Source organism: Chinchilla lanigera, unplaced genomic scaffold, assembly GCF_000276665.1.
Source record: "Chinchilla lanigera isolate Chin_1 unplaced genomic scaffold, ChiLan1.0 scaffold00029, whole genome shotgun sequence".
Classification (NCBI taxonomy): Eukaryota; Metazoa; Chordata; class Mammalia; order Rodentia; family Chinchillidae; genus Chinchilla; species Chinchilla lanigera.
The window spans coordinates 9,494,715-9,509,407 of NW_004955430.1; the positions used below are offsets into that span (position 1 = coordinate 9,494,715).

At 33.9% G+C, this 14,693-nt stretch overlaps 1 protein-coding gene across 4 annotated transcripts in view; it reads right to left on the reverse strand.

Moving 5' to 3' along the window:
- Positions 1 to 14,693, reverse strand: part of Tbc1d5 (TBC1 domain family, member 5) — a 554,846-nt gene that overhangs the window by 82,850 nt on the left and 457,303 nt on the right. For all 4 annotated transcript variants that reach the window (XM_005387456.2, XM_013515658.1, XM_013515660.1 and 1 more), the window contains one exon: positions 12,700 to 12,785. In XM_005387456.2, coding sequence (XP_005387513.1) covers positions 12,700 to 12,785 — 86 coding nt within the window. The remainder of the gene's footprint in view (positions 1 to 12,699; positions 12,786 to 14,693) is intronic.

The following is a 14,693-nucleotide window of genomic DNA, read 5'->3' on the forward strand; positions in this document are numbered from 1 at the left end:
CATGCTGAGTAATTTTTCATCTGAATAGCTCTTAAAAGGAGATGAGCACTGGTTCCTTTTTTGAACTTTTTTTTAACCACTTCCCCCCTCTTCTACTACCCAGCATATTTTTCAGAAGCATATTTTCTTTTCAAAACAACAATTGAAGATGACTACATTTTTATGATGCAAACAATTGTAAATCATGTGAACTGTATAGAAAGCATGCTGTCTACAGTTTGTTTGAGGCATGACAGTTTTTATGCCAAAGTTATTTAAGTTAGGTCTGAAATATTAGCAGCAGAATTCTTTACACAAAGAATAAATATTAATGGCTGTGATGTGTACTTTTACACATGTGAAACTTAACGTAGTTTTCAGAGATCTGGGGAACAGGAGGATGTGGGCTAAAGATAAAGTAAAAGGTTTAGTATTAAACAACAAGGTGAGTTTGGAGTTAACAGGACACAGTACAAAAGCTAATGAGTAATTGGTTGTGTGTAATCAAAGTCTTTTAGTCCTATTGGCTATTAACTATTATTAAAATTAGTACTGCATAGAAGAGATTGTTTTAAAAATGTGCCCAAAACTTACTTTTGGGTATCACCTCAGTTACAGTGCTACATCAGTAATAGTACGGGCATTTTCTGAAGATATAATGATCTCTTCAAATTGCCTGTACTATAACCTAACCCTGACTTTATTGTTGGGCTCCTTTTGCTCAGTTTCTGAAGCTCTGAAAATGGACAACTCTTTCTAGCTTCTTACTACCCTGCTGTTCTCTTGCAGCAGGCTTGCTGACCCCCACTCCATTGAAAGAGCTCTAAGGTGTACAGCAGCTTAAGTGCCAGAGCCATGCCCTATTGTTAGTCAACTTCTAAAGCCTTTCTGAAAGATTAAAAAAAAACACCACACCTCTATAAAAATTCTGTACAACCTTTCCTCCTCTGGTAGACAAATCTTGACATCATTCTGGTTTATCTCCTTTCTACCTGCAGATTTTTCAGATATGATGTTATACACATCCTGTATTTATTCCACTTCCTGTAATATATTTAGATACCTGTCTACATTTTTGTCAAAGAATCAGTTTTTAATTTATTTTAAATTATTTTTCTCTATATTCTAATTTATACTTGTTATTTCTTTCCTGCGTTCTCCAAGGCTGTATGCTTGGTTCATTTGCTCATTCATTTACTTTTTCTTCATTCTCTCTCTTTCCTAATAAAAACATTTAAAGCTACACACTTATATCTGATTGTACATTAGTATCAAAGGTTTTTTTCACTTTTTTAAACAGTCTTGTTTAAAAAAGTGACACAATTGTTATTAAAGTTTCATTTTAAATTTGAGATAGTTACGTTTGTTCATATTTAAGTATATAAGTCACTTTGCTTTATTGAATAAAAATAGAAATAGCAGGAAAACAAGTGGAAAAATGTAAGATTTTTACAAGAATTATAAAAACTACATATTAGAAAACAAAATGGTTATACACATATTTTTACTAATTATTTGGAAATAGATATAGATATTACAAGTAGCCAATATAGTTCCCTAAAGTTAAGTCATTCCAAGACAACTTTGCCTCCTGTCTCATAGTGTTTAAGGACCATTGGATTTCATCAAGGAATGTCAGTACTTGTCAATATGATTGAGGATAATGTACGTTCAGTTACAGTTAAACACCCGTACTCCACGTGTACTGTTCAATGTCAGTTGCCCACTAAGGCTTCTGGTGATGTTATGTGTCTTAAACTTGGTTCATAGAGTGGCTCACTTATTTTTAGCTCATCATCTCTATCATAAACTGTGTACATCTGGGAGTTATTTTACTCTGCAGGACCTAAGTTTTCTTCTCCCTAAAACAAGGGGGCTAAATGTTAGGATATTTTAGGTTCCTCTAAAGTTAAAAATTCTAAAATTTGGTGACTTCAAGAAAGAGAACATATGTTAATAAACTTCAGTCCAAAGACTATGGAGATAGCCAGTACATCAAATAAAAGAATCAAATAATAGGCTATTATGAGAGATCAATTAAGCAGAAAAGAGTTAACAATAAATAAAAGTTCATGTAATCAATAACAAAACTTTTATAATTAGGCATTACACATAGGCATTACATAGAGAACAGGGAGGCAGGGATTAACATGAATTCTTATTTAAAAATATCTAACACCTTTACAGATGTTAATGTTTTATTTTGGTTGAAAAGGCTCATAGTATGAGACCACAGTGATGATACTAAAGAAAATTCAGATTCCTGGGCTTCATTAATACTAGATGAGAGCCTACAGAGGAGATACTGTACAACTATGGCAGTCCGCTTTTGATGATGCATTTATTTCTGGAAGAAATAAACTGTGATCCTAAAACACTGGGGAGGTTGAAGATTAAGTTACAAGAGGAATGACTGAAAAACCTGGGGAGTGAGTCTGCCAATGCTAACAGGGATCCCATGAGGAAAAACAGCCCTTTTTGAGTGTGGGTTTAAAAAAGAGACTAGTTACAAAAGTTATAGGGGACACTGTAGAAATCAGTGTGGAGATTCCTCACAAAACTGATTAGAGGTCCCACTTAACCCAGCTACTCCCCTTCTGGGTATTTTCCCAGAAGAATTAAAAACACCATACCACAGCAATATATATGCACCCATGCTTATATAGCAAAATTTGTCATAGCTAAATCTTGGTAACAACCCAGATGCCCATCAACTGAGGAATGGATAAAAAAGATGTGGTATTTCTATACAATGGAATATTACTCAGCTATAAAAAAGATGAACTCAAGGCTTTTATAGGTAAATGGATGCAGCCAGAGACCACACTCATAAATGAAATAAATCAGACCCACAGGTGTAGACATCGTGTTGTCTCCCTAGTGTAAGAACATGAAGGAGTAAGTGGAACCAAAACATACAATAGATATTGGGAAAGGGAAAGAAATTGCTCAAAAAGGAAACAACTGAGATTAGGGAAAAAAGAAAAGGAAAGAAGGAAGGGAAAAAAATACATATGTACACAGAAGGGTAGCTGGGATAACTGTACTGCTGATGTCTAATGGTTTATTGAAAGGAATGGTTAATGCTTTATTTATTTATTTATTTATTACCAATTTTGCATTCTTTGATAATCTGAACAACTAATTTGAAGAGAACAACATGCAACATAACAACCATTGCTTAATTCCTATCATCTTGTTTGATGAAACACTGTATCATTTATATTTTTTGTTTTTATTTTTTATTCTCTTTAATGGTTTGATTAATCTTAAATTCTTACATCTGGTAATATGACCAACTTTGATGAAGATAATAATATGTACTATAACAACCACTGTTAATTCCTATCATTTTGTTCTGAAACCCTGTATCATTCTTATTGTTTTGGCTGTGTTTTGTTTTTGTCTATGTTGTTGGCATTTTGCTGTTGTTCTTTTTTAAAAATTCTCTTTAAAATAAAATTTAAAAAACCAAAAGTTATAGGGGAGTTACAAAAGCTATGGAACAGAAAATTCTATCTAGTAGAGACAATAGGGTCCATGTAAAAATAGTTCCAATTCAGGAACTGTACAAGTAAAAATTGGGAAATCAACTTCAGATACACTGGCTTCAAGTTTTGGCATGGGTGAGGGCCAGGGTTAAATGAAAATACCTTTTAACACCAAGAATTTATGATTTTCAATGCCAAATAGCATCTACTGTCACATTTGTTATATCATTCAGATGACAGGACAAAATACAGTTAAGGGGCCTGTATACTAGCAAGGACCTAGAATATACGCTAAACCCTATCTCCAAGTTTAAGGGGTTACTTCCAGGACATTTTAGATATAAACCACACACAACACACATTCAATTCTCTTCTATTCCTTTTGCCTTTTCTTCCCTTTTATTTTCCAAGATGAGTTTTCTCCTCAGTTCTCGTCTCCTTTTACCTTTTATCATTCTACTATATTTTTTTCCCACCATGAAAAAGTTTAACTGGTTTTGAAATTATTTTTAAGAGCAAAGAGTACAATACTTGGAAAATGTACACATATACACAGTAGCACAAATAATACAACTTGGTTTCGGGATAGAGATAATACCTTCTCTCTGCACTCCTGTACATTTATAGTCTGTCATTACTGATCTATTCTGAGTGGATTATAGCTCTTATTTATTTCTCCCAGCCGTATGAATATCAGCCTATGTATAATATTAGTTAAACTAGCCTAACAAATAATAAACAGTTATACATTAACCATAGTGTATAAAGTCATTAGATAAACTTCTTGAGACATATAGGAGTAAATATTAAAGTTTCTATTTTTACAATGGTAGTTTTCATTGTAAAAATGAAAACATCTATGGGACCTCTACACTAAAAATTATATCACTGAAAGAATGAAAAACATCTAACAATGAAGACACAGTCCATGTTCATGAATTATTCAATAATTTTAAGGTATTCTTTTGAAACTGATTTATAGATTTCAATGTAATTTCAATCAAATCTCAATAGTTTTTGTAAAAACTGACAAAATGACTATAAAATTTATGTAAAAATGGAAAGGTCCTACAATAGCCAAAATAATGACAAAGAACAAACTTGGAGGATTTAGCCTACCTAAATCAATACTTGCTAAAATGTTACACAGTTAAGCTCATGTGTTAGTATATAATGGATTGAGAGTCCAGAAACTGACTCATACATAGAGAATGAATGGATTTCCATCCAAGAACCCAATTTAATTCAATGGGGAAAAGAAAGAGTTTTTAACAAACAGTGATGAACAGCTAGATATATATTTAGAAAAAGATGAACCTCAACCTTTACCTCACTCCACACACACAAATTAGTTTGAGATGGACCAGAGATTTAAACACAAATGCTAGAACCACACAGCTTTTAGAAGAAAGCAGAATACTTTTGTAGGTAAGGGTGACCATAGGTCTAGGCAGCCTAAATCCCGCACATTCTAAAGGGGTTCAGGACTGGTCTATGACTGATGCCTGGTAGATAACCTCTAAACTTTCTTCTGGTAAGAACGTTATTGAGCTGGGCATAGTGGTGCAGGCCTGTGATACCAGTATTGGGAACCTGAGGCAAGAGAATCATAGGTTTGAAGCAAGCTTGGGCAATTTAATGAACTAGCAAGCCCCTGTCTCAAATGAATGAATGAATCATGAGTGAATGGATGAATGGATGGTTGAGAATGTAGCTCAGTGTGAAGGTCCTGGGTTAAAACCCCAGAACCATAACAAAGAGTGAATACCTAGCCTTTGGGCCACATCATATGGTTTGTGCCCACAATGGGACAATTACCTGGCCCTAAAATTTATTTTATCAATTGGACCACTGGAAGGATGGGGACTGAGTAGCTAAGGTTATTTACACAGCGCTCCATGACTGTAAGACTAAGCTCACTGGAGAGTGCCAGGAATTGGGTTAGCTTCTCTAGTTGGCAACTCTTTGTGTTAGCAAACATTGTTGCTGAGAGCATAAAGCACTACAGCGGGAGAAGAAACCTGGAAGGCTACTTGCGTTTCCTAGGCTCTCACCTTTCCCCCTCTAATTTTCATCTGCATCCCTTTGCTGAATATACTATAACCATGAGCATAATAGCTGCTTTGAATTCTAGTGAATTATTTAATTTGATTTGTGGTTTTAGTGATCCTCTTCAATAGAGACTAAGAGCAAGAAAGATTTTTTACACAAGAATAAATAGCATTACAAAAAAATAAACGAGCTATTATCAAAATTCTTTTGTTTATAAAATTCTTTTGTTCATTTGGTTCATAAAATTCTTTTTGCTCATTAAGAAAATGAATAGGCAAGTCACACGTTGGTGAGTGATATCTGCAATATATAACCCAACAAATATTCCTATCTGGAATATTTTGAGTGCCTACAAGCCCAGAAAAAGAAAGATAACCCACCTAAAAATAGGCAGAATACAAAATACTATAAAAGACACTTCAAAGAAGTTACACAAATCATGAATCTGCTATGAGAAGAACTCAGCATCATTAGTCACTAGAAAAATACAAACGAAACTATAATAAAATACTGTCATACCAATTCAAATGGATAAAATAAAGACTGACAAGAGCAAATGTTGGCATGGATGTGGAGCAACTGGAACCCTCAATATGTTCCTGATGTGAGTACAAATAATATATAATTACTTTGTAAAAACAATTTTGTAGTTTCTTATACAGTTAAACATCTATCTTTCCAATAATTCAGGGATTTAATTTCTAAGTGCTTATCCAATGAAATAAAAATGTACTTCTATAAACAATAACAAACAACTCAAAATAGCTGTGCAAAATGTTCCTTGTAGCCTACTTACTATACTCCAAATCAGGATTAACCCAGCATTCACCAAGAAATGTACTACATGAGTTGTAGTGTATTTATATAATAGAATACCATTCAAAATTCCAAAGGAATGAATAAATTATATGTGAAATAATATGGATGAATCTCAAAAATGTTATGCAGAACATGAAAAAATTAAACACAAAAGAGTGCACACTGTATGATTTCATTTCTGTGAAACTCAAGAACAGGCAAAATAAACAGATGGTGATAGAAATCTGATAAAGCAGCTGTCTCAAGAGTGAGGTTGGAATTCAGTATAAGGGATATGAGGGAATCCTGGGATAAAATAAATATTCATTTCAGATGTATTATTGTAGATGGTGTTACAAGGTATACCTAACTATCAAAATGCTTAAGATTGAATACTTAAGGTCTGCACGTTTACGCAAATTTTACCCGTTTCTTTTTAAAGACAAAAAATTTATTTACCCTCAGCTAAATAGGAGATCATGTTACTGTTTTACCCAAACTGATTAAGAATTAACAATTCTCTTTAATAAAACAAGACATACTTCAGATACAGATATGTTTAAAAAAAAAAGATACAGATATGTTTAAAATACAAATGCTTAAATAACTGAATACAAATATATCACAAAATTACTTTTACATAGCTATCGAAGTCTCTTGAAATTATGATTAGTCAACTGACTGCTAATAGTGATAACCAAGGAATCCTAAGCTTTCTGGCTTAGGGAACATTATTAGCCTATTACTTCTTTACCATAACTCAACTACTGTATCTCTGAAAAATGCAGTCAGTTACATAATTATGGACAATAAGCTAATTTTAAAAATCTTAATGGACACATAAGATGGAAATTCTCTTGAAGAACTTCATATGCTTCTTAGGTTTCAAAACAGTACTTCTTGAGTAATTAAACTAAATATTTATTCACTACAATAAATAGTGTCAAGTAAGAGCTAGGGTATGGGAATATAGAGCTTAACCCTGGCTGACATCAAGGACATCAGGCTTATGTAAGATATCACTCTCAGGCATATGTAGTACTCTATAAATGCAGCTAAACAGCGTTCATTCATTTTGGAAAATTTGAATTTCATCTCTGTGTCAGGTACTGGGAAAACAGCAGTGAAGAGATAGATGTGGTCCCTGCTTTCATGGGGTTTTTGTTACATTGTGATTGTTAGATTCCTCACGCTTCCTGGGAACCTGCACATTTTCAGGACATTGTCATTAGGTCAGGCCCAAGTAGAGCACTCTTAAGTGGAGTCAGATCTGGTTATCTTGGAGAGATGGGGAATTTTTAGCTTCTAAGCATTCCTGGGGTAAGAATAGATGCCCTCACATGAAATCTAACTAAGATATCCCTTCCTGGTAAGGAATCTTTGCAAAGAACCTACCTGTCTACCTGTTGATATTATAATTCTGGGATCTTTCATCAACTGAATCAATTATTATTTAAACTAAATTCTGAGAGGGTACAAAGGAAACCTTAGTAGGCTAGCACAAAGAATGAGTAAGAAAGATATGTGATTCTACTAATATGGGATATTGCAGTCTTTAAAAAATATTAAATTCTTATCTGTGACTATTCAGTTGGGCACTGGGCATTTTAGTAGTTATAGATTCTTAAATAAATTAAATGAATCTTTCTGAAGACTGGTTATAATTTAAATAAAAGTACTTTTTATAGCAGCAACTTCTGGTTACTTAAGGACAAAACTGCAACATTTGAACGCTAAATTGTCATTCTGAGTTCAAAAGTTGAATGAATAAGAAAATGTCAATTCCCACTTTTAAAAAGCCACGTGCTGGTCAATGAAATCAGAGCACGGTAGGTATCATCCACACTTGTAATGGGAAATCTACCACTAAACTACCTAGCCATTTGCTTTTAGAGACTTAATTACAGCAATTCATGTTAAAGCAGAGAACAGAAATCAAGCTTCTTCATTTTTAGAGATATTCTTATCCATGGAATTACAAGTCATATTTGCATCTTTGCTCCTTATTTGGATATATAACATAAATAGAAGTCCATTGCCATCTATGTAGCATGTACTGGACCCTGGATTCCCATGTGTCTTCATGTCTCTTGTCCAACCACTATTTCCTTGTCTCTTCTAGGGTTTTCTTCCACAAGTTATACACAGCCCTCTGGATCATCCCCACTTCCCCTCTTGCTCCTCAGTGACAGTTCCCAATACACCAACTCTTAAAAGTAGTGGCAAGGCCAGTTATGGCTGACAGGCTCAGTCTGGTAAAAACTTTTCAGGCCTAAAAGAGCTAAACAGAGACTTTACCAGTGGCTTCAGAGCTATAATGGTGTTTGATCACAGGTAAGACTGGACTATGGTGCACAAAGGATTAATGTGGTGGTTAATAAGGTCTATGTAGAGAGGTAGGCAAAATACTTGGCAAGATTATAAAATTTGTCTCAATCTATATTCTCTTGATCAGCAACAGGGAACCTATGCACTTTCACCAGTGCTGGGTTCATTGGTTTTTAGTTTGCAACGATGAAAGGTAAAAGTGCTACTCCATTGTAGCTTTCATACATTTATTGGGCTAATTATATGTTTGAAAGAGCTAACATTTATTTGCTGAGTGCAGTTCTTTTACTCTGTGCTTGCTGTATTCTATGCACAATTTTAGGTGCTGCTGTAAACAAGTCAAATGTGGAGTCTGTTTTTAGTGCAAGAAACAAACAAAATACCCACAGAAAATAAAAATCTTAAAAAGCATTTTGGCAATGATCATTGCTATGAAAAACACACAAAACAAAAACAGTAACAAAGTAAAGGGATGGGGGTAGAGAAGCCCATTACTGTTGACAGAGACGTCAGGGTGAGCCTCTCTGAAGACATGGTATTTGAACAGATTAAGTAGTGAGTGTGCCACACAGATTCATGAAGAAAAACATTCCAAACATAAAAAAGCACATGCAAAGTTCTAGAAAGGGAAAGTGTTTGAGGAAAATGAAGCAGGCCATCTGGCTGTGGCCCAGTGAACAAATGCAGAGTGATGGAAACAAATCAAGTTGGAGACAGCAGGAGGCTAGATCATATAGACCACTAAAAAGATTTTTAATTTTGGTCTAAATGTTTTGGTAAGTCATGGGCTCTGAGCAGTGAAGTGATATAATCTGATTTATATTAATCCGGCTATTGGTTGGGGAAACAGGAAGAATAGTAAAGAGTCTAGTAGTGAGATGAGCAATGGTAATGATAACTTGGTATCAGCATACAAAGAAAGGAAAGTAACTTGTTTCAAGATATTTTGAAAAGGATATGCTACTGGGCTTGTATAATTAAAAGAAAAAGGAATCAAGGGCTATTTTAAGGCCACTGGGTAGGGCTATTTATTGTGGTGGACAAACACTGGAGAAATAACAGGATTGTGAGTATGGAGGTAAAAATCAACAATTCAATCTGGAAAGTATTAAATTTGAGATGCATATAGGACATCTGAGAGGAAAATTTAAGTAGAGTGATATGTGAGTTCAAGAGGTAAAACTGAAGACATAAATATTGATGCTTCAGTCATACAGGGTGGATTGAGGTTCTCTAGGGAATGAGTACGGCGAAGAAAACAAGCCTAAGGTGTTTCAGCATTGAGAGGAAGTGATACGAGCCAGCACAGGGAGAATAGCGCGAGACAGAATGGCCATTCAGACAGAACCCTGTGATTTTTATTCAACTATGTATGTTCTTTATACATTAGTAATTTAATACTACTTTGTCAGTTACATCAAGCACAAATACTTTCCTATTTTTGTACTTGTCTTTTGACTCAGATTATCCTCTTCTGACATATTTACATTAAAATATTTGTTGTACGATAAAGTAAAATCAAGGTTAAAAAGTCTTTAAGTAACTTTTAGTCAGACAAGGACTTCTATTTTATATGTGTGTTTGCTTGACTGAACTGAGGAATTTATTTTGTTGTGTGCTAAGGTTATAACATGATATCTTTTCAAAGATTTCCTAATTTTCCCAGTACCATTTAGTAACTCCTCGTTCACTGGTCTACGATGTCTTCTACTTCACAAATTATATTTGATGTGGTTTGATTTCAATTTCAAGCTTTGAAATTGCATGAGATGATCAAACTTCTTCCTTCCAATAACCAAATGATATTTTATACAGAAAGTTTAATGTGCTTACAAGAAAATAAAACATCCAATAGTCTGCAGAATAATGAGGGAGGGAAGGCTAGCTAGAGGAATCAAAAGGAGAAAGGAAAGGGCACAGTCCATTTCTTTAGGGGGGAAAAGATAGTGTGGAAAATACATATGTATAGTGAGTATTTGTCAAAGGTCTTTCCTATACCAAGCATTGACAGGTGACATAAAGTCATGAATAAGACAAAGTGCTTGACCTCCTGCTGCTTAGATTTTAATGAGAAGTTTGGGGAAACATGATAAATATACAAATGAATTAATGTAATTTTAGTTAGTAACAAACTCTATGAAGAAAATAAAATTGAGTAATGGGAGACAGGCAGGCAGAAGAACAGACAACAGTGACCTCTCTGAGATGGTGCTTTGGCAGAGCTCTAAATCAGCAAGAGGCATAGGAAGATGTGGGTAGGAGTGCTCCAGTATAAAGGAAGAGTTAAATGCAAAGTCCCTCCATAAGAGCAAGAAACAAGGGAAGGCTAAAGTGATGGTGGCATGGGAGTAAAGACAAAGTGAGATTAGAAGGAGACCATGGCAAAAAACAATAGCAAAGAGCCTCAGGAAGAAGACTTAATTACAATGGCAATGAGAAGGCTTTGGAGGGGTTTAAATAGAGCATGCATGACCTGTTGTAAATTTACATTTTTCTCACTGTTTTGTGAAAATTGATCTTGTGGGGGTTGGGGGAAAGAAAAGAGTCTAGTTAGAAGGATCTTGTATAAAAAAGAACCCAAAATACTTTGTTTTTAAAAAAAATACCAAAATTAAACACTTGTCACAATAGGGAGCAAATATAAGTGAGTAAGCTGTAAGATTCTTGAGGGTAGGAATTTCTGTATGATTTGTTCACTCAGAATCTGTACTGTAGTGGCTGAAATAATCAAGAGTCTAGCACTCAATAAAATTTTGTTGAACTGAATGAACAAGTCACTACATGAAATAGCTATTTGGAAATGAGACTCAGATGAAATGAACATACAAAAAAGAACTTCAGAAAAATCTCACAGGCTATAAAACTGGTCTCAAGATTAGAGTACATCAAAAAGTTGGACAAACATTTCAATTAAAGCTGGGTAATTTTCTAATGACATTCTATTGTTTCCAATGTTGTAATAGGATTCAAATTTTAAGTTTAAAATTTAGCCACTTTGTTATAAACTGCCTCTCACCCCTTAGGCCAGTGACGGTGAACGTCTTAGAGATGAGTGCCCCAAACCCACTTAGTCATCACAAAGTGCCAACACTGCAACTAAATCTGAATGCTGAGGTTTTGGTTGAAAAAAATCAACTCATACACTAACATCTTTTATCTCAAAACAAAAATAGGTAACACACATGCTATAGGTTCGCCACCACTGCCCTGGACTATAAGGTCCCATGTGGCAGGTATTTTAATTCTTTAGTAACAGAACACAATATGCATATGCACTGCATGAATGCATATTTAGGCTTTTGGAATTCTACTGAAGGAAAGCTAGCACATAGCCAAAATGTTTAAGAAAGAAAATTTGGACAACTTGGTAGCATTTATCATTTCTAACATTTTTTTAGTCTTCCAGAGTAAACTTTGAAATTATATTATGATTTGAAATGGTTCTGGTTTGACAAGTTAACTCTTGAGACATCTGAGTATGCATTATGAAAGAACAAAACTGTTCATCAACCCTTTATGCCAATGTTAATTTCTTTAAAAAGTACGATTTTAATGTTTTTTTATTCCTACAGTGACCCTTAAAATTTCTGTGTATGCGATCACAAATGCACACAAAAGATGCATTTATAAGCTTATTGTGTAGCTCTAAAGACAGTTGGGAAACCCAATTTTAATTTTGCTACTGAAATAATTTAAAATATATTATAAAACTGCCTCTTTTCAATCAACAGCAAGGATCTAGAAAGAGATTATACCAAGTAGGCACAATTTATTCAGGTTTATTATTGTTAGAGAAATGAAGTTGCCTAACTTCGAACTGTAAAAAGTACTTTTACATTTATTTAATTTTTCATGTTACCACTGATGTTAAAATACAACATTTTCTTATGCCTTAAAAGAACTTAGATAATTCAACCAAGATTCATTATGCATATTAGCCAGTGATATGCTAAAATATGGAAAACAAATTTCAGCAAATGTGTAACATTTTCTGATGACCTCTGAGACTATGTTTCTAACTGAGAACTACCATCAGAGATAGAGGACTTACCGGCTTTTATTCATAAGGTCTGCTCCCCGTGCTTTGTAATAATCTAAATTGGGATGAAACTGGTAAGTCACTGGTCTTGGATTTCTCTAAAGGAAAAAAAAAGGCAACAAATTGAAATGGTTAAAACCACCGAAATTATTATTAACATATAAAAGACAGAAATCACCCTTTTTCTTCAGAAAATAATATATATACGTAATGAAAAATTAGGTTTTACTTAATTGTTTAAGTTCTTCCTTAACTGATCATCATCCTAATTAAAACAAATGGCTTTAATATATTTAATTTTAACTTGTCTCATATTTCAAATAGATTTATTCCTATCATTTGATTTATTTTTGATGATTTTGATCACTTAATGACTTTCCAAAACATGAGATAAAGTAAAAACAAAGCTGAAAAATTATATATAATGTAACACAAACATAAACTCTGTTAAAGGGTAAGAGACGCAGTGTTCACAAAACTACCTTTTGGAGCAAGACTAAAATCATCATCTAGTTTTTGAGGATAAGAATGCTAAATATGTCCACTAGATGGCACACTAAGCCTTCCTTCTCCTAAAATGAATGTTATTTCAAAATTCAGCAATTCTTTTGAAGTTAGCAGTTTCTATATCATCTATTCTTATTTATGAGTTTAATAAGTGACCAAAACATACCAGGTAGTGGAAATATCAGCAGGATAAGCATTAAACTGGCCAATGGACATTTTCATAAAAGCAGCAATAACACTACCCTTTCTGGCATTTAATATTATTTATAATATGGTAGAAATGTCCTCACATCATTAGGCTGGGTATGTCCATTTAAAATTGTTGCTATTTTTAACTCTATTAGTTATTTAAATGTATCAAGACCCTCACAGGTAAGTAAAAAATTTATTTCTAATATATTTACAGCATAGTTTAAATGAATACCATCATCTCTAAAATGTTAAATTACATGTACTTTCCATAAAAAAGTTTTAAAAACTTACAAATACACTCTAATGCTTATCTAACCATATGATTCAAGTATTAATTAGATCTTTGCACCAGAGCATGCACTTTAAGAGGTCTATCTAGACACAGGCTATATTTCATCTTAATGGAAGATGAAATATTATGTATATGTTATGCAGACATAATCCCAACCCACTGATAGGCTTGCATGTAGGCATGGGGGAGAGAAGAGAATATAATTGCTAAGGTTAAATAGTTTGAAATTCATCAAGCTAACAAGCTGCATCTTAATGGCCATGATGGACCTTTTCTTTTTCTGCTGAAAAGAGAATATTTACACAGTTCAACCCTTTCATATCTCTTCCAAGCCAGCTCTAATCATCTGACAAAAATGACAATCCCTTGATTTAGCTCCAGCTACTACTCCACTGGTTTGGTATTCAACACAGTTCTATAATAATCAAATCTGAATTGCCTTGATGAAGATAACTGATGCTTCCATGACTACCATACTATTAAGTCTAACAGTACAACTTTTCTCTCTCTAGGAAATGCATAGGTTTCCTCATGGTAGCTGATGACAACCTGGACCCAAGTAGTGCATAATAGGAAAATAAAATTGAGGTTAAGGCCACTGGCAGACTGACAGTGCATTCAAGATTTATTTAAAAAAAATTAATGTTCACAGGACTCATTCATGACTAATCTTGCTCTTTATTCTCAGTACCTGGAAATATATTTTGCTTTGCTAACATAAAAAGCTTTTCCTTCTCTGACTTCCAACAAACTAATAAAGGATTATGTTACTTTTTGCAAGAAAATAATGAAAGGGGATCACATGGAGCAGTTTCTTGAAATGTCTTTATAAAGAAATAAGAAGCAATTCAAGACACAAGTGCTGATCTATCCAAGCACTTAAAGCAATTATTAGGAATAATGATCTAACTTGAACATATGAATAAGGCTCAAGTATCGCTTTCACTGAGACCTACTTAAACTCCTAGGAGACTTACTGGTATCAAAGGGAGAGCTAAAGTACTAATGTATTGGA